We start from the raw sequence: 21,925 nt of genomic DNA, 5'->3' as shown, positions 1-21,925 counted from the left end.
CCCGCCGGCAGGTGCCTTCTCCTGTGACAGGAGGCAGCAGCCACGGCCCTCCTCCCCGCGCTGCCGTGGGACAGGGATGGAGATCTTCCCTTTCCTTACCCACCTTCTCAGCCCCCCCACCCCAAACGCCAGACCCCCCATTTCAAACAGCAAGAGATTCACTTGCTTGGAGAAAACGCGATAATCCCACTTTTGTGGGGGGAAGAACCCCAGGCACCCCACGCAGAGAGGGTCTCGGCTGGGCACAGGGACACCCCAGAGGACCTTTATTCCCAGGGAAACCCAGCACGTCCCGCAGCAGGGCCGGTTCACCCCCCTCCTCCTGCCCCGGGGTGATCCGGGGGGGCCAGCACCGGGAAATGATGGGACCACGGTTTTCCTGGCAGGGGAATTAATTTTCAGGGAGAAAACAGACCCAGCTTGGACTGTAACTCAGACCCCTGGGTTCCTCCCCAGCTCCCGGACCCCATCCACAGCAGGGACAGGAGACAATGCCCCGAGGGACACGGTGGGCCATCCCTCTGCCCCGGCACCCCAGCCTCTGGGGGCCACCTCCAGGCTCCATCGCTCCAGCCCCACGGCAAAGGCAACTGCCCCCCAGGGAGCTGCTTTCAACGGGGCTGGGGCTGGCTGAGTTCTGGTAACCTCCAAAGGCTCGAGTTTGGCACCTGAAGATTTACCCAGCCTTGGGCAGGTGCTAATTAATCTGTTAAACAGCAGGTTCTCATTGCCAAGAGACAGCACGAGCTCGTTACCACCCCCGGGCTCAGGACAGGACTTAGATAAGCATGAGGGCAATTAAATAACAGCGGTTCCACGATGCTGACTGACAGACAGACAGACAGACAGACAAACCCCTCCCATGACCAACTCGTGGCCAGGTGGCCCACGCAGCCCTGGTGGGGTTTTGGTTGGGTTTTTCACCACCGGGACGCAGCAGAGGAACCCTGGGTGGCTCCTGCCTCTGGGGCACTTCAGCCAGCCCCCCATGCTGGAAAAAGCTACTTATTCTCGGCCAAAACACCCCTGGAAAAGCTCCCCAACAGTCGTCAGAAACTGAGGATTCCAAAAGCGTCATACAGGCCCCTTAAGGCCAGAAACAGGACCAAAAATTCACAGGGAAAGGGAAAAAAAGGCAGCCCGGAAAGGCCCCTGCAGCCCCGGCTGCTCTCACTGCCCCCCCCCAGCACCGCAGGCAGCAGGATGGGGGGCAGGACGGACCCATAAACGGGCGAGAATCAGGGCTTTAGAGGCTGCAGCCGCTCGTGGGGAACGGTCTCTGCTGACCCCAGTTCGGAGACTCCCGCCCTGAGCCCCGGCAGCGGGCACTCCTGTCTGGAACAACTGGGATGCTCTGGAGCAGCCGTTCCCCCTTGACCCCTCCCCAGCACGCTGTACCTGGCACCCACGGTGGCACCCCCACCACCTAAAATCCTGTCTCACTCCACACGCGTGGGTTTGAGGGACACCAAACCCCCATCCCTCAGGGCAGCGTCCCCCCTGCCAGCTCCCCTCCAGACCGAGAGAGAAGTGTCACCGCACCAGCAGCCGAGCAGGCTCCCCCCACATTTCTCCTTTTCAGAGCCCACGACTTCCCTCCGGTAGCTCTCACGACAGGTGTTAGGGAGGAGGAAGACGATCCTGTTCCCGTTTCCTGACACAGGTGAGGTAGGGGACGGCACAGCGGGACGGAGACGTGCAGAACAGGAGGCTGCTGCCTTTCATCTCCAGAGGGACGGTCTCCTTTGTGCCACCCCAAACGTTATTCAAGTGAGGCTTCTCCGTGTCCTTTCATCTCTGTACCTGCTGCTTTTGAGTATTTCCCGGGGGCTGATGATGAGAGGACTCCTAGAGGCAGGGGAGACGGGGACGATGAGCCCACCCCTCGCTGCACGGGCTGCGCACAGCCCGAGGCACACACAGCGGGGGCATCACCCCCCTAAACACACCGCGAGAAGCCTTTCCAAATTACAGCAGGGGACCCAGGGGGTGTAACCGCCCTTTCTCTGCAAATCCAGACATGTTCATGACCTCGAGGGCCAGCATCCACCCCCACACCGCAGCCTTGCCATGGGGGGGACTCGGACCAGGCCCCCGCAGCCCCCCGGTCCCAGCAGCGAGACAGAGCAGGAGCAGGCAGACGTGGTACCAAAGAGCACACCAGCAAACAAACACCGCTTTATTACACCGGGCCAGCCCCCCCACGAACCAGAAATGCCACGGAGACGGATGCAGACAAACAGGTCAGGGGTTGATGCGTTAGGTCCAAGCTCCAAAATCATCACCGAGGGATGGCAGTTCCTCCCCAGTTGTTCCAGAAGTACCCAGAGGGGTCTCTAGCGGGGAGGGGGGGGCGGGAGGAGAGAGCTGACCCTCCCCGGGGGTGCCTGCTGCCCTCGAGCCATGGGGCAGACACAGAGGATGCACCACCGAGGGGTTGGGGCGGGGGGCACAGTGTTAATCCACAGACAGGATGGGGAAGGAGGGACCTGAGCCCGGCCAACAGGGACAACACAACACAACACACCAGGACGAGCTACCCGACAGCTACAGCTCCTGCCACTGGCCTGAAGGGGGGACGAGAAGGACTCCGGATGGAAAGGCGTAGAGATAAATACCTGCTCAGCTGGGCCCTCTGCCCACTGCCAAACTCGTCACACAGCCCCGATCCCCCCCTGCCCCCAGCAGCAAACACCAGCCTGCAAGGGCAGCGTGGAGCAACCGTCCAGCCTGATGCCACCTCTCACACCGGTCACCCCCCTCCTGCCAAGGGACAGGGCAGCCCCGGCCCATGAACTCCACTGCCTTCGCTGAGCTCTCCAGGTGCAACCAAACTGCTCCATTAATTAATCAAGACTGCCCTGTTGCTACGTGCTAGTTCTTCAGGGGTGGAACAAATTTGGGTCACTGTGAACACAGCAGAAATGCGGATTGTGGTTGTCATTCACGTACAAGACCAAACGGGATGGGAAACGCGGGTGTTTGCTCGCCAGCAGCCACTCAGAGAGTCTGGGGTTGCACTGGTGAGGTTTTACTGGTGGTGTACCCATTTTCTTCTGGGTAAACACTTCCCTGAAAAACACCCTGATTAGAGCAGAGTACTTAAGAAGTGATATGGTTACGGCTCCGTCAGCGCCTCGGACACCGGAGCAAAGGCTCAGAGCAGAGGTTCCACACTGGATGCTCAGTGCAGCGCTTACAGTTGGGAATAATGACCTGGAAAATATAGAATGCAGCCCAGGTTTCCCATTTCTCCTCCTAGATGCTGAGTCGGCAGTAAAAGCGCTGTCTGGCCTGGCGGGCAGCCCCCACTGCCACACCGCGCCAGGGAGAACCACGGCTCTGCCTCCCTTTGCTCTCTGGGCAGGGCCAGTAACAGCTATTTTGTGCGTGGCCACGGAAAACACCTTTTCCAGCCCAATTTGGGAGGATGCTCAGCCGGGAGCTGCCTTGGGAGGGACGGGTCAGAACTGGATGTGTCCCCGGGGGCAGCCACCCAGAACGAAACGCTCTTGGTAAGAGAACTAAAAGAGCTGAGAATAAGGCAAATAACTTAAGACTGACGGAGTAATTCCCAGCTTCCCGCTTGCAATGCATTTACTCCAGGGAGCGAGGGAAAGGCGGGCTGACCTTCCCTATCTAACCTTCCCTTACATTTAAGAGATGACCGAGACTAAAAGAAAAAATTTTAAAAATATGAACAAAAAAAAAAAAGAGAAGAAGTAAGGAGCAGCTGTCTGTCTCCCTAGAGCTGTGACACAACATAAAGCTGCAGAGGCTGCTCCAGGACGCCGAGGGTCAGCCGGAGAAAGGCGGCAGCCCCGCGCCAGGGGCTGTGACAGTAGTGTGCTGCGGTACGGTCTGTGCAAGGTACGCAACTTGTTCACAAGCTTCTGTTTATCTACGTCTGTCTCGCTGCGGTGCCATTCATCGGTGGCCAAGCACTTCAATCTGAATTCCACAGCTCAAGGTAGTTTCAGCAGAAAAAAAAAAAAAAAACCCACATTAAACTCATCTCCTGCATCTGGTTTGTGCACTCTCCAAAGCGAGTGTTCCTAATGCCCGAACGTCACCATGGAAATCTCACAGGTTACTGGAAACGCGTCGGCCGGATTCCCTTTGCACTTTGTTTCAGAGCCCCTCGTCTCCAAACCTTGTTCTGAAGGAAGACACATGACAGGCCTGAGGGGGGGTCCCACCTCGCCACACCGGCGCTGGGTCCGGCTTCCCTCCGCACAGACTCTCTCCCACCCTGCCCAGGCCTGCCAGGAGAGAGGGGGTGTGCGCCCAGGGGACAGCTCTTCCTTCCCCAGAGGAGTCCCACAGCCGGAGAGCTAACAACGACAATTACACGTTAGGGAGGATGAGGTTGGACTGTCCACCAGGCCGCCTTGAGAACTACGAGTCCCTTTTTTAGCCCTTTCTTTGCTGCTCAGAGTTTCCTCTCCCTCAGTTTGTTCCCGTTTTGTTCCTCCAGCACTGATGAGTGTCCATCACCATTGCTCAGGCATTTGTCCTTCTCGTGTTTGTGCTCCTGCTTCTGTCGCCTGATCTCCTTATACCGCAACGTGATGTCACTGGGAAGGAAAACAGACAGATGGGAACTAGGATGCGAATGAACAATTTCGGTATACAGCACAAACGATATGGCAAGTCTGCTCTGGGCACAAGTGCCCTTGGAAAAACCACCCACTCGAGCCTTTTGGCTGTAAATTTCTGAAGTTGCTGATCATAGAATTGTCTGGGTTGGAAGAGACCTTCAAGATCATCAAGTCCAACCATCAACCTAACCCTGATAAAACCCATCACTAAACCATGTCTCTAAGCACCATGTCAACCCGTCTTTTAAATCCCTCCAAGGATGGTGCCTCAACCACTGCCCTGGGCAGCCCATTCCAATGTGCAATAACCCTTTCCAGGAAGAAATTGTTCCCAATCTCCATCCTAAACCTCCCCTGGGGCAACTTGAGGCCGTTTCCTCTTGTCCCATCCCCTGTTCCTTGGGAGAAGAGACCGACCCCCCCCTGGCTACACCCTCCTTTCAGGGAGTTGTAGAGAGCGAGAAGGTCTCCCCTCAGCCTCCTTTTCTCCAGGCTGAACACCCCCAGCTCCCTCAGCCTCTCCTCATCAGACTTGTGCTCCAGACCCCTCACCAGCTCCATTGCCCTGATTTGGCTCCGACTGACTTGAAATGTGTGTTTCTTGCTGTTGTTACTAATATTGCTATCATCACCTCTTTCGGAAGCGTAACACAACAGGAAGCTCAAGAGGAGCAAGCGCTGCTGTGGCACAGGGGCTCCTCCACAGATTGGTGTGGTTCTTTCAGGCTCCTGCAGCTGCTTTTCACTGACTGGCGGAGAGCAGCACCCAAACCACACACACCTTGAACCTGGCCCTTGTCACCGACACTGGCACAGCCCAGACAATTGCCACAGCAGACTGTTCTCCCAGTGAAGCTGCAAAACATCTCAGTCTTGGCTGACTTAGAGTACTGATCTCAACAAACCACTGATCTCTTCTGCCATCTCACCCACCCAGGAGGACCAGGCGCAGTTCACCTGCTTCTACAGCAGCACCAACGCAACGGCCACACAAAGACCATACCAGAGGCCTCATCCAGGAAGAAAACTGCCCGGATCAGGCACAGAAACACCCCTGTTCATTGGAACGCAGCACAGCCATCGCTTACCGGATGAAGAAGCGCCAGGCCGTCCAGGTGAGCACCAGTATGATGCCCAGGATCCAGCACTGGGTGATGTAGAAAGGGAGAGAGAGGGTGAGAGTGTAGGGATCGTACTTCACCACGATCAGGAACTCCGTGGCAGTAATAGCAGCAACCAGCCAGGCCTGCTGGCCCAGCTTCTTGTGGAACTTCCTGCAAAATAACAGCACAGATTAAACAAAAATACTGCTAGAAAATTAGGCATTCAGAGAAATATTCACAACAAGTCAGCTGGGGGAATAAATTCACTCAGCTTTGCACAGTTCTAAAAGTCTAGTTTGGATTACGCATGTACTAAGCCCATCCAGGCTGACAACTTACTTAAGTTTCCTCACGGAGGCTCTGACAACACATGAAAAGTTAAATTCCCTCATCCTGTGAGGCAAGGAAGTGTCCCCATTTTCAGGGCATTGGTAAAAACACACAAAACAATTATTTAACGAGCCTGAGATGAGCTGAGGTTCAGGGTACCGTATGAAACAGGAGCTCTACTCCTAGATTTCCTCTGCAAATATCCAAGTCACACTGCTAGAAACATATTTAACATATTTAACAATATAACTGCATTCTGAACCTTACTCTCTTCCCAAAAAGGTATTCAGTGAGCTGTCACTAATGATCTCTGAAGGGCTTTTAAAAGAAGAAAGCTTAACAACAAACAGGCAAGATCCTGGAAGGCACAAGGACAGTGCTTCACTTCTAGGACAACACAATCCTGGGGCAAATACGCGGTTAATATCTAATGCCCAGGGCTCGTTTTAAGCAGTAGCAGACAAATCGATGAGAAGCTGCTCTGGACTCATCAATCAGCAATGCTGGAAATCACACTGCAGCAGCAGCAAGACATCTATTCAGATGGAGAGACAGGAAATACACCGTATTTTGGGTCACCTCTTCCTGCACAGGAAATATATAAACCCAAACCAGCTACGCAGCTCCTGCAGGAACCCCCTTTACCCTCACAGGTAACAGCCTGCGAGAGAAAACTGGGGAAGTGCTTCATCTAAACCACTTCTTGACCTTGTCTGGTCACGTCCTTTCTAGAGCTGAGGATTTTACAGCTCACTGACCTGACAGACGGGATGATTCACACGTCAGGAATCAAATAGGGTTCTGTTCGGGCAACAGAACAAGCCCCTTTTTTAGGCGTTGGGCTGCACTGCAATCCTGCCACCACAGCACCACGGGGGCAAGCTGATGTGCCGTTCAACAACACTTGGCAGACTAAATTGTGTTCTTCCATCACCCATCTCCTGGGTCTAAAGTGGGATTTTATTCCCTTTAGAGGAAAGAGAAAGCTACTACAAGCTGTACGTATTTTTTTCCTTTTTTTTTTTCCTCCAAAGGCATGATTTAATTAAATGTTTCCTGAAATCCAAGTGATTAGAATTGAGGAAGACTGAACGTGAGAAAAGCAACACCCTCGACCACCACAATCACCAGCTGTTTCACAAGCAAGCACGCACACCATTAACTTTTCTCAGCAGCCTTCTGATGGTGTCTTCTACTCAAAAAACCACCCAAAGCAGGTTTTTGGTGCACTTTCCTGCTAGCCCTACACCTACTACCTTAACTATTAGTACGTCTCTGGAGATGCCCCAGACAAACCACGCAAATAGAAGTGCCACCAACTAAACGTACACGTGGCCGCTCTTTTTGCCTTGTTATTCCTCATTCTGCCTTTGTTCTGTCTCTACTTTAACCACAGGGAATTGCAGAGGGCCCTGCCCTCTCTCCTAACCACAGCGCATTCTGAAGGATGTTTTCCTATCATTCCTTCCTCTTTTGTCCCGCGTACTGTGTTACTCCACTCCTGCCACAGCCTGAGAGGTGGAGTGAGACCCATCCAGGAAGAATTCGGTGTGAAGTGGCAGAAGTACCGAGACGGGGAGCTAAGCCATGTAAGAGATCCAGAGAGGGCTGGGGAGAGGGATGGAGGTGTTAAACTGACCTCTGCAGTGCTTGCAGGGCATTGCAGCGCTGGGAAACCCTGGTCTGGTCTGTGACTGGGGTGATGCACAGCCTCCTGGCTGGCGGAGGGACAGACTTAGCAAGTGCTGGGATATTCAGCAGGCACGGCACCTCTTTGGGCCAGATTTTCTGGCTGTTTTTGCCACGTGGTGAATGAAACAGAAGCCACCTCACAAATCCCCGATGAGGATTTCCTCTGCCAGGTGGAGGAACGAGCCTGCTTAACATGCTGCCGCCTCCAGCTGGGACAATGCCCCGTTCAGAACAGGCCCCGGGCACCTCCAGAGCTGCTGGGGCAGAGGGAGCTGCGACTGCGTCTGTGCTCCCAGTTCCTCTTCCCCTCTTCCCACCCAAACCAGCAGCTGCACTGGGAGAGCACCCTTCCTTCAGAGGAGTTTTCCGGTTGCTCAGACAAAGTTACTCCACTTCTTGGTACCTGGGAAGGGACGTCATCAGGGAGAGCAAAGAGCTTCTCCTCCCCCTCCTGAATCCAGGGCAGTTGTTGCAAGTCAAGCACACAAAACACACAGCTTATTGAACACGAGGCCCGAGAGTCCTATTTGACACCAATGCGTAAGTTCAAACTACACAAAATTGTCCAAATACACTGGAAGAAGAATCCGATGCAGTAAATCCGTGTGGGTGACCGCTGATGCAGACAGGATGAGCACATTCCATTTTCAGAAGTACCCTGCCTGGACCAACGCGGATGAAAGGCCTTCAGAAACTGCTCCAGGTGGCTCATCCGGTGCGACAGATTAAATGGGCAGAAACGAGCTTTCACACATGGATAAGAGAAAAAACGAGAGCGCAAATCTCTCGCTGTGAACTCAAGCTGTTGAGATGACGAGGTCAGTTCTGCTTTGCTGATCTGCTTCTCATCTGCCATCCTTTCCTCTCACCAGCTCGTGACAGCACGCTGAGAGAAGAATTAAGTGTAGCCCTAACGGAAGAGCTGGGCAGAACCAGCGCTGCTGAGGAAGAGAGCTGGTTTCCTGCCCTTGTACCCATGAAAGATTTTAAAGAAAAGTCCTTTTTTTATATGATGAATGAGATTAAAGTTCACGGCGCCAGTGCAGACTCCTTGGAAGAGACTTGAAGACTAGAAACCAGGAAGATAAGACAAGGTCAAACGCTACAGATTTGCATCAAGACACTCCTGGTTGGGGACATTTCACACAGCTGGTCCCCAAGGGCTCCCGGGCAGCACATTGATCACAAGAGGAGCGTGGTGTGTAAGGGATGGAGAACAGCTTCAAGAACTGTCCCCTCTTCTTCTTGGACTATTTAAATTCTAGATATTGTCACTGTGCTCCGACCAGGTTCCTGAAAGCGAAGTCCTAGAACCATCTGTAGAAACAAAGAATCCCGGATGAGAAAAATAGAGCCTTTGTATTTGAACTTCACTGCTTTCTAAAGTAAATATTGCCAGGTTAGCTAGAGATGCAACCCCCTCACTGCCAGACAAGGCAACAAGCCATGTTTCTGACAAGGAAGGTTAATGGAATATTCCAGCCTTTGTCCATTAAGAAGTTGAGTGAGTTTCCAGAAGGAAGAGTCAGGAAGGTTTCTCCTGTGCTGGGAGCCTCTGGTGCAGCCCACTTTTCCCCACCAGCTTCTCTCTACAACGCAGCAGGAAGAATCCAAGATGATTCCTTGGTTCAAAATGAAATGCAAGTGGAAATACACCCCATCAAACTGGTAAAATGGGGATAGATCATCTCTGCTTGGATGACCTGAAATGCACGGAGAAGCTGAAGTCCAGTTGCAAAACCCTTCACAGAGAAGATATGAGGTAGGACCAGATGCCAGGTTCTGCAGCAACGCTCTGACAAGGTCTGCTCTGTGGTGAATAAGCAGAGCCACGAACCTCAGGAGCGAGGGGGACAGTCACTGTACCCACCGAGAGGAACAGCGGTGGTGGCAGCACTGAAGCCATGCAGCTCAGGATGAGTCTCCACTTGCTGGATAAACTTCTCCAGACCATTGAAAGAATCAGCAGTGAGGCACCGGTGTTTCTCCTGAATTTCGATGTTATGCCATGAGGTTGGGCAGAGGGCAAAGGAGTTTTTCCCACCCAAACAGGAGGACCAGGAGACTGTGAGCGGTGCCAGGAAAGGAGCTCACCAGCGAGAAGCAGAGACCTGTGCCTGCCTTTGAGCTGGAGGCAGGTCCGACAGCAGAGGCCACAGCCTGCCACTGCCGAATGTCCTGAAACCCAACTAAGCAATGAGGGGTGACCCTTCTTCCCAGCTCTAGAGCCAAAGCCTCGCAAGGGAAACTGATCTTCAGAGAGTGCTGGAACCCCAAAGTCTGAACACAGACACTCTGCGTCAGTCAGAGACAGACAACAAACATCCCTTGAAGCCTAGACTTAGGATGTGGGCGCAGGCAGTTTGTGACACTACCACTAAAACTTAAAAGAAAACATGATTTTGAGACCAAAGCTTTCCCAGGCCTCACATGGTCTGCAGAAACAGCAGCAGCAAGGACTAATCCCATGCTTAAGGAGAAACAGCCTGAAAGTACGGGCACTGCTGTGTGTGGGAGCACTCCACCTTCAATGGCCTTTGCTGATTGGCAAGAGGATGCCACCAGAGCTCCAGGGACCACTGGGAGGCAGCTCAAGAAAAGAAGTGCTTTAAAGAAACACATTATTTTTTTTCATTTGGGCCCTGTTGTCCTTAGAAGGTACATCTAAGGACTGTAGTCCCTGGCTACCAACCTGAAAGCAGCGTTCAATACTCCTCTGCCCACAATTTACATATTACATTCCCAAAAGAGCAATCATCCATTAAAAACCGAGGTTAAAACCAGTGCACACGGGATGCCCTTAACAGCAGCTGTTCTCTAACCAGATGTAGCCAGAATTTTACCTCCAAAACAAAGGAACACAAAGCAGACGCTTTAGGATTAGGCCTTTTTGTCCCCAACAAGCTGACCTATTGCCCGGAGATGGCTGCCAACAGGCTGGAGCAAACTCAGGCCAACACGGGTGAGGCTGGACGGGGTAGAGAGAGCAGAGGACTGGCTTACGGGTCGTCCATGAAGTCGTAGATCTCCCTCATGGCCACACCGCCCACATTGACAAAAAAGACAAGTCGTAACAGGACCAGGTAGTGTTCTGGTGGCATCCAGAGGACAAACTTCAAGTAAAACGTGTTCAGCTCTGCCAATAAAAACTGAGATAAAGGACATTTTAATTACATTCAGAAGACTTCGCTGAATGAAGCCTGCAATCTCCCTCTCTCCCTCCATGACCCCTTCCCCCCATTTCCCTAACCCCCCAAGGACCCACTCGGTATTACTGAGCGCACCAGCATCAGTTGCAATGATCACCAGGAACAACCACCAGGCTTTTAAAATATTTTCTGTGTGTTGGAAGAGGTATTAACTAAACACATCAGAAGCCTGGACAAGTGCTGCCTCTGGTTCTGAACGGGTTCCTCGGGAGCTTGAAGTACCCACAGAACTACTGATAACGGATCCCAAAAGCAGCAACTCGCCCTTTCACCGTGATTTAAAATCTGACTGAGGGACCCCAAAATAAGAAGAGGCATAAGCAGTACGTCTTGGTGGGTTGTCCGGTTTGGTATTTTACAGAGTTATGCAAGTGTCACAAAGCCAACTGAGGAGAACTGGTTACACATTTATAGCAAAGCGTTTTCGAGTGAGCTGCCCTGGCAATGGGACACAGAGAGCACGTAGGCACAAGTTTCTCGCCTCAAAACAAACCGTGACATATGGCATCCAGCATTGTTTAATGCAAAAGAGTGAGCCAACACCTGAAGGTGCTTATGAACTCTCAGCTGCAGCTGGGCTTTGCCAAAAGAAACATTATTATACCAAAGACTGGTATAAATTCAACAGTCTCTGAGCTGCAAAATCTGCTCCAGCACCTGAATCCGGCAGGGAGTACACGCACAGCAGCCATTCAGAGAAATACGTATTTCATTTGTGCAGATGCATTTACTTCGCTTCTCCCATAAACTATGGGAACTCCAAGCAAGTGCTGTATGTAGCAGGAATGAGGTGATGTGAACTGGTATTCCCCTGGCTGAGTCTGCAAACTGCCTGCACCGGCTGCCGCCGCCGCTTGTGTCCTTACAGACAGCACAGCGTTCCTAAAGCACACCCCGCTCTGCGACCCAACAGCAGTGTAAAATGCAGTATTATTAAGAGAGAGGGGGGTGGGTGCCAACCTGGCTAACGCGTCCCTCTCAGCAAAGCGTAATGGGGAACTTCACCACAGACCCCAAAATAAACCACCACCGGATTTCACATTCCACATATTTCAAGATGCTTAAAGGTACGCTGTTCTAGCAGCCGTTTAAAAATACAGAATTATATCCTGTACCGCAGCAGTTACACAAGAACTGGCTAATGCCCGTTGTCTTTGGCATCACTAAGTGTCACGAGGGTTTTTTCAGTCAAACTTCACAGTTGCTAGACTGAAGCAAGTTTGAGTTGCTCAAACCAGAGCCAAGTGATGTCCCATGGAGAGCACAAAGGCCAAAGTCCCCCCCAGCTGGCAGGAGCGGGGGGAAAAGCACTAAAACGGTCGAGTTTATCCTCCCCATCAGCATCACGTGTGTGGTACCTGTGACTGTGCGATGGAAGTTGTGAGTTGAAGACGATGCACTCCCAGGACACAGCCCCAGCCGCTCCACGGAGCGGGCAGACAGGCAAGTTGCTGTGACTGTGGGAGAAGCCAGCTTTCACTTTTCTCTAAACGGGGGAGCTGCTTCACCTGAACTGGTCGAGCTGGACACTGTTAACACCATCACATGTGTTCAGTGAAACATAAGGAAAAAAAATACCTAGGATAACTGAACAATTTAAGCCTGTATAAAAATATTATCTGAGGCAAAACTGTGCTTAAGGAGCCGTCGCTGCCCAGAGCTCACCCACAGAAGCCTGAGGCTCTGGTTACGGCTGTGATGTGATGTGTATCTGCTCCAGACTGAGAGAAACTCTATGATTCTATGAAACCAGCGCCTTCCACCCAACGCCAATGCTTCTCGTAGCAGCAGCTACTTGGTGCATGATGTGTAGGCGATAGCTCATATTGCTGGCATTGCCAATGGACATCGTTCAGCAAGAGGGAACAAATATTTGCACAACAAGTGTGTGAACTGCACCAGAGACACGGGCACGGACCCCTTCCTGCAGGATTCCAAAGTGATCTCTTCCAGCCTCACCTACGGACACACCGCCTCAGAGTTTCAGCCTACGGTACCCTTGGTACAGCCGCTTGGGTGGTACGAAACATTGAAACGACAGAGAAAAGGAAAGGCAGAAGTTTCCTTACCACAAAGATGATGCCGCAAACCGCCAGCCATCTGCGCAGGCTGGACGCCGGCTTCCACTCAAATTTGACCCAGCTATACGGGGTGAACTGGAAGACAATTCTCTTCATTTTACCTCTGGAAAAAAAGCAAAGCACATCCTTGTAATATTAAGAAACAGCACATAAGAGGCATCTACTAACACTTCGAGACTCCGATTCACATATGCAAAATGCCTCCATTTACTCCATTAAAACTACTACTTAATGAGATTAACATGCTGAGTTAGAGGGAAGCCTGTTATTTGGCCTATCCTAGACTACAGCCGCGGCAGCAAGCAGTTCCCCAGGCTGCTCTGCTCAGCAAAGACCCACTACAGAAAGGGATCGCTCATTACTGACCCAAGGCTACAGGGGATTTATGACATTTTAAGTTTCGGTGTCCCAGTTCCTGTGAAGCTCTGATTACTGGCCAGGGTGTTCTTTGCACAAGGACCAAACAGATCCTCTGTGAATGAAAGAGTATGAATCCTGCTTTGGGTTCCTGCTCTCCTTTACCAATCCATTGAAGACGCTCTTTTCCCCAGGATGCCCCCCTTCCCAGACATCAGGCGATGCTCAAGGCAGACAGGTACTTTCAATGATTTCATTCCCGAGTTAAATCAAACTCTCACAAATGAGCTCCCATGCAGTACTAGGTACTGGATACTGGAGTCATCCAAACACACCTGAATTCTGTAACTCACATTAACCCCCACTGAACAACCCTTTAACAAGCAACATCTTTAAGGTGGGCCCATGCGGCTGCCTGTGGGGTTTTCCTACCCCAGCTTACTTGTATGTAGGAATGTTCCAAAGCCCTTGCCACTTGTATGTCTTCAAAGAAAGCCAAGAGAGAGTCTTCATCCCACAGTAAATTCCTAATCCATTGCACAGGATCACGTCCATTATCCACTGAAAGTAGAAACACACAGTGACGCTGGAGAGGAAACACTGAAGGGAAGATCCTACGGGTACACACACACGGACACACCCCCGTCACGAGGACGGGACACCCCCAGAGAAGGGACATGCAGGTCTTCAGGAGGAAGAATCTCAGCAGCCCGAGATTCAGAACTTCAGAGACACACGCAAAAAAATCTGAACCTGCTCCTACGGACTGGGTTTTACTGTGCCCAACCACTTGGCGCACTCTTTAAGCTTCAGGCTGCCTCCTAAAGAAATGACTCGTCTGCAGGCTCGAGAGGTGAAATTAAAGAAGGGATTTCTCCCCACACCCTGCCTTATTGCCAAGCGTTAATTCTGGAGATGGAGCTCTTGAGCTGAAAAATCCTGGCTGCCCTCCACGTTCAAAGGAGCTGAGCACAGAGCGTTAATTTCATAAGAATTTTTTTTTTTTTTAAAGTCAAAATAGCTTTGCTTGATGTCTTTATACATAATGCATTTCCTTTTATAAATACAACCGTGGAGCAAATCATTACAAGCTGGGAAAAGAGCTTGTGCTGTAAGAACAAAACCAAGCCCAAACAACCTAAGAACCCCAGCTGTGTGCCCTGAATGCAGGTAATTTTGACAGGTCTGGTAAGCAATTTACATTTCATAGGAAAATTAAAAAAAAAAAAAAAAAAAGTGTGCCACTAGAAGCTATAGAGCTTGTTTTTTCCACAGAGAAACTAGATCACACAAGTCCCTCTGGCTTGGAAAAGCACACACAGGCAGTGTGTTTGGACAGGAACAGTTACAGACTGTCACCAAACAGCTCTTTAGTCAGGCCAAACTTTGAGCTTTTAAAAGCTTTTTATAAACCACACCAGAAATTCTCAACACAGTAATATTCACTGTTTTCAGAAAATGGTGTAAAAACGTTTGCACAGAGGGAAGAGCCAGACAGAAACTGCACTGAGCCTGTTTGGGGTTTTGTTTTAACAGGCAAGAGAAATCCCCATCTGAAACTTTACACACCAAGTTTTTACCTTTCTCTGTATTTCAGATTTTATGGTTTGTACCATCACCAGATATCTGAAAGTGATGAGGTAAAGCTTCAGATACTTTCTCTGGTATGAAACGAACCAAGACAAATATTTAACCATGTGCAATAGTTTGAAACCCCACAAAATTATACAAACAGTGACAAACCTATTACAAACCCAACAGGGAGAAGCAAGGCTGCTCCTGAGCCGCAGTAATTACACACACCCCTTCGGGCACACAATGTCAGTTAGTTCCCACCACTTCCTACCCCCTCCCTTTAAAATACATACGTCCCTTTAGCCAAATACACCGTGATCCACAGGGTACGTACGTGATCCCACCAACATTCGCTGAAGTTGGGGAGCTGGTGTTCCAGGCTGTACTCCAGAAACTCGAACATCACACTGATGATCATACACATCCACCAGTCTCGAATCATCAAAGTCTATATAAAGGCAGAAAAAAAAGTGTTTCCACAACACTTGCACAACGTACTAAAAACCATTACAAAAATGAATACTCGCGCACCAGACTGAGTAAAACCAGACACCACCTACTTAAGGACCTTTAGAAATCTAAATAAAAGAGAACTCCATAAATACACTGCTCAGATTTACAGTTTTGCAACAGTGTATGGAAAAATTATTACTTTTTTTTTCTAATTTCGAAACTGATCACTTAAGGAATATGAGATCACCCCTTACAGACTCTGGACACAGAGCACACACACGGTGTGCTTTGTTTACTGGTTATTTGTACAGTGGAATATCTTGTCTCCAGTACCCAGAAACGGATCAGGAAACTCATGGCAATCTTATTTTTACCATGTGATAGCCCAGTACAGGCAAATGCTCACAGGCCTCTGAACTCATCAAGCAGCACCACAGACGAGGCAGACACTGATGAGGGCAGTTGATGCCGTTAATAGCATTACATGAAAGACCAAAGGCAGGCAACTGGGATCCAGGGGGAAGTCAGTGAAATGAATGGAATTCCTGGGTGCTCCACCACCACATCGTTCTACCGCTGCTCAAAAAAGGCTTTTCAGAGCCTGCTTAGCGCAAACTTTTCACAAGTCACCTGCACCGAGTCTCAGCCCTGGCTGTGCTGGGGTACCCCAGTCTACTCTGCACCAGCAGCTCCTCAGGGTGAGCAACGGAGAGCAGTGTCTTCTGCCTCCCTCAGCAGGAGGGCCCAGCCGAGCTGCCGTCCTACAACCTCAGCATCGTCTCAGCCTGCTCTCCAAACAGGGAAAGAGATCTGCAGTAACGCTTTATTTCCTATCTGTAAGTGGGTAAGAGCCCGTACATCCCACACGCTGCACCCTCAGCAGGGCGCATGGGTGGAAGGGGGCAACCCCAAACGTGCTCTGGCTGATTCTGGAAGGGTGAACGTGGCTTGGCCTTGACTGCCTCAACCAGGTGGAAAAACATAAGACAGGCATTATCACAGCTTAGTCTGACAACATGCGATATAAGCGACTCCAAAGCAAAGGGGGAGGCCCACAACAATTTCTGATGAACGAGGCACGCTCATTTGCAGTATCACCCTTCAGAGTCTGTTACTCAGACAAAAAAACCCACCAAATCCAAAGAAGAAAACGCCAAACACACGCTCATCTCTGTTTATGGAGACAACACATTCCACTTCCAGCTTTTTATAGACAAATCTGTGAAGTGACAAATAGGAAATACAGCAGCCTGTTTCCTCCAGGCTGAGCAGCAGAGGAACAACTCCCCTGTGGGGCCGGGCGCAGGCTGAGAAGGTGACACACCATCTCCACCGTTTCTGCAGAAACAGCCTCTAATGAAAACAAGGCGTCTTCCAGATCAAGCCAGATAATAGCCAAGTGAGTGGTCTGGCACAGGAATTCTGTCCCATTCTGGTTCCTCGGGAACGCGGAATTACTCCCCTGAGGTCTCGGTCCCAGGCTCTCACTATTTAGGCATTTTTTCCTCAGTATGACATGTCTTGTAAAAATAAATAATGTGACGGAAATGCTATTCTGATATTTAAGTTTCTAATGTAATTCTCTTGGATGAAGAAAATCCAAGTTTCTCCAAATTTAATTCTGTATCCTAATAGAGTGAGCCACGGACAAGCTGATCTGAAGTCCAAGCCTCCCCGTGCCTACCACACTCATCTTCTGGTTACAGGGGAAAAAACACAGAGGAAAACAAACCGCCGACAGGAATCCATCCCCACTTTTGAGAAGGAAAAACAAAACAATGGATATAGCTTGTTTTTAAAACAGCCTGAGCTTTTTCAGTTTATTGTATATGGTGGTCTTGTGGGTAAAAAAAACAAACAAGGTCTGCAGGGCAGAATCAAGTTAGCTCCTGAGTTTGCTTGTGTTAAAAAAAAAGCTAGTATTTATACCAAAGGAATCAGCAAAACACGTGTTGAAAGTGTTCTGCCAGAGAGCAGCACAGCTGAATTACTTCCACTGCTGGTTGATATTGACTAAAAAGTAACAGGAATTAAACCACCACCCATTTAGTGATCCAAGCTCCTGATTGGGATGCACGGGGAGAAGCCTGCCTGGGAAGAGCAGCAGGGTATCACCTATGCCTGGGTAGCAGCAGGCCTCCACTGCCTTCCCCGTACTCAGCATTCAAAGTTCAGTCAAGTATTTATCTTGTTACAGGAGTAAAGGATTTTTAATTTTATTGATCTGACCTGAGAACGTGTTGTGGTGGAGGAGGGAGCCTGTCAGTGTGGTGTTACTTTGGAGAGAAATGAGGTGACCTGACACGGCCAAGAGAAGAGAGAAAAAAAAGAAAAAAAAAAGAAGAAAAAAGCCTTTCACGTATTCCAAACACTTAGTCCAGTTCACAGATGACTGCCTGATAACACTGACCACGGAGACTGGCACCACCAAACCAGAAGCAGCCAGGCTTTACAAGCAGACCAGCACGGTCACAGAAACGTAACAGGTTCTTACTTTCAGGTACCAGCCAAAGAAGTGAGCAGGAACAAATCCATCCAGTTTGTCCTACAAACCAAGAAGAGGGTATAGGTCACTTTGCACCACAAACAATAACCCATTAACGCTGACTTTTTCCCCCCCTGCAAGAAAAATGCAGCAATAAAATCCCGAGTCTCCTGTTTGCCAGGGAGAAACAATAACCTGACAGTTTCTGGTGCTCAGAAAAGCCCAACTTATGGCTTGCTGGGCAACATGCACCTTCTGAGCCTGGTGTCCCCAGGTGATCGCAAGCAGAAGATTCTTTAAGCACACAAATAAACCCAAACTCCCAGGGGAAAAGGTTTACATCAATAATCTGAGAAACAAGGCTTGTTAAACAGTTCACTCTCTCCTGGGCAATGTCATTAGGACACAGAGAGACATATCCCCATCTGGTCGACAGGGAAGGTCAAGAGAAGCGAAATAAGGACACTAAAAGAGCCAGTCATGGCCTGTTCTCTTATTCAATGCTCAGGAGGACTCATGACTGGGCTCTGAAGAGCTCAATTAAGCAACCTTTCACCAAGAAACAGTCAGACTCATTAGCAAGTAACTCTCTTTGCTTCTTACCCAGATGTTGTGGAACGGATCCGTTGCGTTGCCGGGATCATAAATGAGGCAGTTGCCACCATAGTCTCGTTCTGGCAAAGGAACGCCCAGGTGTGGGTCAATGTACTTCATGAACTGCCGGCCGTCCTGCACGGTCTGCGAAGGAACACAAACCCACCTGCCCTCTCAGCCAGTGTCAACGCGCAGAAAAGTACAGAGAGAATTAAAATCAACACCGCACCCTCAAATGGGTGGGTTTTAAAAATCTATTGCAGAACAATTCTTGAAATATATCCAGACCCCAGAGCATCACTATATACCTGACTTTCTGGGCCTCTAATGCTAAATACTAAGGAAAAAAATTACTACAGAATGAACTTAAGATTTTGTAAAGATGAAAAATCAGAGCTCTTTTACTCCATGTCCTCAGCCACCCCTCAATGCCATCTCCCTCCCAGAAGCTCAGCACTCGGGCTGGCTCACAATTCACCCTTCCCACTGGCCCTTCTGCTCTCCCTCCTCCGGCTCGGCGGGGGTAAAGCCACAGCAGAGACTGGGGACAGGCTCATTTCACGCTGCATCTCCCGTGTCAGTGACCACGGGGTTTCCCAGCACGGGAAAGAGCCGGCAGCACGGGGACCAGCAGCTCGAGGGAAAGGCGGTCCGTGCGGACACCAACTGCTCACTGCTGTGGTCAGGGGTTCACACCAGCAGCAATGTGACGCCTAGGACAGACCGGCCACAGGAAAAGCAGGGCAAGGGCACAATGAGCTAGTAGCAATAATAATAAAATTATAGAATAAACCCACTGAAGTCACCTTAACTGTAAGGCAAGTTTCAGCTACAAGCGAGCTTGCATTTGCTTTTAAGGAAGTTCAGTCCCTTGCAGACTCAGCATAATTTTAAGCGCATTTAAACCTGTGCAAAGTAACAAGGTATTTTTAGTAAAGAGCTGAGCAACAGCTCGAGAGTGTCCTGAACACCCAAACGGCTCTAACAGGACACACCGCCGGGAAAGCAAAGCAATTCCAGGCTTTCCTATTAGAGTTCACAACTACGACAGTGCTAGCAATTAAAAATGAAACCCTAATGATACAGCAGGGCTCTGCGTAAGGGTTCACACACAACCCCCAGGTGATGTCAGCGGGACACAAACTCACTTTGCTGCTCACTGGTCCTGCTGTGGGCACTTTCCAGGGAAAAAAGGCAAAAGAAAAACAAAAAGCAAAAAAAAGCAGCAAGCCCAGTTTGTGTTCCTAGGAGAGCTTGGCACTGACTCTTGGGGAGGCTCCAGGAAAGCCAAGCAGAACAAGAACTGTTGGAGCCAAAGGAAATCTTTGATGAGCTGGAAAGGGGCCGATCAATATTAAAAACTTGTTTGCAAAGCAAATGCCCTGCTCCGACAGAAGAGAGGTGACAGCTCCCGATACCTCAACTCAAGCCCCGCTTCTTCCACCTCACTTGGCCTCTACAGGCAAAACAGTGGTTTTTAAAATATGTTCCTCATCCTGCTCTCATCTGAAATGATTTTTTTGAAGCCAGCTGAGGAGTATGTGGTGGTACCTGCAGAACCACAGGTTCTCACACGGAAAGGTGAGTCTCCATCAAAACCTCGAGCTCTTTCCCGGCACTCCAGCTGGATTTGCAGTGGTGTAGATACACAGGGGAACACCAGGGCTTTGGGAACAGCACCAGCCTCACTGCTCTCACTTACCCCTCAGTGTTTTACCTCTGCTGCTGCACTTCTGAGAAGTCAGAGAACTGTAAAAGCCAGGGGAAAATTCTCAGTGTACCAAAGGACAAGAATATGTTAAAAAATAAAGTGCTTTATTTGGAAGTACCAATAGCGTGTCCTTCTAGAAAAACCACCATCCTCAGTTTGCTGCCGCTACGGAGTTGCATGTGAAATTTTGGCTTAATGCAAAAAAAAAATATGTTGAAAGCACATATCATTCAAGGTAAAAAGTATCTCAGAAGATGAAACAAGACGAATTTACCCCACAATCTGCAGAATTTACAAACTAACAGCTGGCAGGTGACCCCGGCAAGTCACACCAAGGCCAGCAGAGGAGAGACCAAACACCAACTCCTGATCCATCAATCTCAACAAGAACTCCGATTTCTCATCAACTCATTTAAGAACACATCACTGCGGTGCCTAACCCAGGCTGAGACAAACAGCAGGTTAGACAACAAGGAGATACAATATTTTTATAATACCATAATTTTTCCTCAACCTAGAAGTCTCATTAAATAGCATATGATTTGGTTTCACAAAAACAAAGAGCATCTCCTGTAGGGAGTGAGAATCATAACGACCACCACAAAGGATTATTAAGCTGACATTTAGGAACCAGTGGTCTCGATTACTTACCTGGAAGAGTATGAAGATGAGGAAGAGCTCATAGACGACGCTGACACACAGCCAGAACCTCCAGTAAGCTACAGAAAGAGACAACCGGGAGGTTAGCAGGCTTCCAAGCACAACAGCTGCTGGCTGTTCACTGACTGTAACACAACCAAACACTTCAAGAAGGAATGCTGCTCCCAGGAAATGATGGAGCCCAGCATTCAGGTGAAGTGCTCGCTGTGCTCCCCAAAGAGCCCGGCCGGAGAGGCTGCCAGCCTGGCGCTATGTACCGGGATCCATTAGAACGCTTCAGCCCAACGAACTAAACCTTTAGGAGTGAGAAGGAAAGATCCATGCCACTTGCAATGCCTTCTAGCAGTCCTTGGGAGAGAACTACATCCTTCCTGGACTAGTCCGATTTCTTTCTCCACATCCCATATAACCTGACCTGTCCAATTTTGGGCCTCCCATCCCAACTAACACGCTTTGCCACCTCCTGCCCATGAGCTGCTAAACCAGGCACAACTAAGCCAAGCAGCAGGAACCACTGCTTTTACTTCCGCAAACCTATCCTTTTCCCTGAAGACAAGGTTCTTTCCTCAAGGGGCAAAAAGCATTTCAAAATACGAGCGATATTTTCACTTCTACTAGGAATTAAATAAAAGTACTAGAGGTTCAGCAGGTGCTGGCTGTAAGACCTATGAGATCATCTAAACTCTTCATAAGAGAAACATGATGCAAAACTCAGCTGCTTCAGAGCCTGCAGTCGTTATTCACCCTCCCCAGATGTGTGATTACAGCTCTCTCCACATCACCTGACTCTAAAAGGCACACAAATTACAGTATTTGTGCATCTCCAGCTCCATCCTCATCACCTCAGTTCTCCCGAAGGACTCAGTCCCCTGGGAGCAGGCTCTGACTGCCCTGGCTACGAGCTTTGTGTTCCATGGGCTGCGTTCATGTCCCCAACTCATCCTAATCCATCCAGAGTGGCCTTCTAAAGTGATTCCTGGGCTCGGAAATCTCCCCCAGCGTCTCTGCTAGCTCCGGTGCAGGAGGAAGGCGGCTAACGCAGAGCCAGGATGTGCACAGACTCCAGCAGGTTTT

The 21,925-nt window shown here is 49.9% G+C and overlaps 1 protein-coding gene across 1 annotated transcript in view; it reads right to left on the bottom strand.

Moving 5' to 3' along the window:
- Nucleotides 1-2,147: 2,147 nt before the first annotated feature.
- The window catches only part of PTDSS2 (phosphatidylserine synthase 2), a 39,009-nt gene continuing 19,231 nt past the window's right edge, over nucleotides 2,148-21,925 (bottom strand). The window contains exons 4-12 of the mRNA XM_074149316.1: nucleotides 20,843-20,910; nucleotides 18,490-18,624; nucleotides 17,896-17,946; nucleotides 15,283-15,396; nucleotides 13,816-13,934; nucleotides 13,005-13,119; nucleotides 10,730-10,875; nucleotides 5,690-5,875; nucleotides 2,148-4,577 (exon numbers count right to left, since the gene is read on the bottom strand). Of these exons, the coding sequence (XP_074005417.1) occupies nucleotides 4,433-4,577; nucleotides 5,690-5,875; nucleotides 10,730-10,875; nucleotides 13,005-13,119; nucleotides 13,816-13,934; nucleotides 15,283-15,396; nucleotides 17,896-17,946; nucleotides 18,490-18,624; nucleotides 20,843-20,910 (1,079 nt within the window). The 3' untranslated portion in view covers nucleotides 2,148-4,432. The remainder of the gene's footprint in view (nucleotides 4,578-5,689; nucleotides 5,876-10,729; nucleotides 10,876-13,004; nucleotides 13,120-13,815; nucleotides 13,935-15,282; nucleotides 15,397-17,895; nucleotides 17,947-18,489; nucleotides 18,625-20,842; nucleotides 20,911-21,925) is intronic.

Source organism: Numenius arquata, chromosome 6 (assembly GCF_964106895.1).
Source record: "Numenius arquata chromosome 6, bNumArq3.hap1.1, whole genome shotgun sequence".
In the NCBI taxonomy this organism is placed as follows: domain Eukaryota; kingdom Metazoa; phylum Chordata; class Aves; order Charadriiformes; family Scolopacidae; genus Numenius; species Numenius arquata.
Note: the sequence above shows the minus strand (reverse complement) of the source record. Positions and strands in the feature narration are given on the sequence as shown.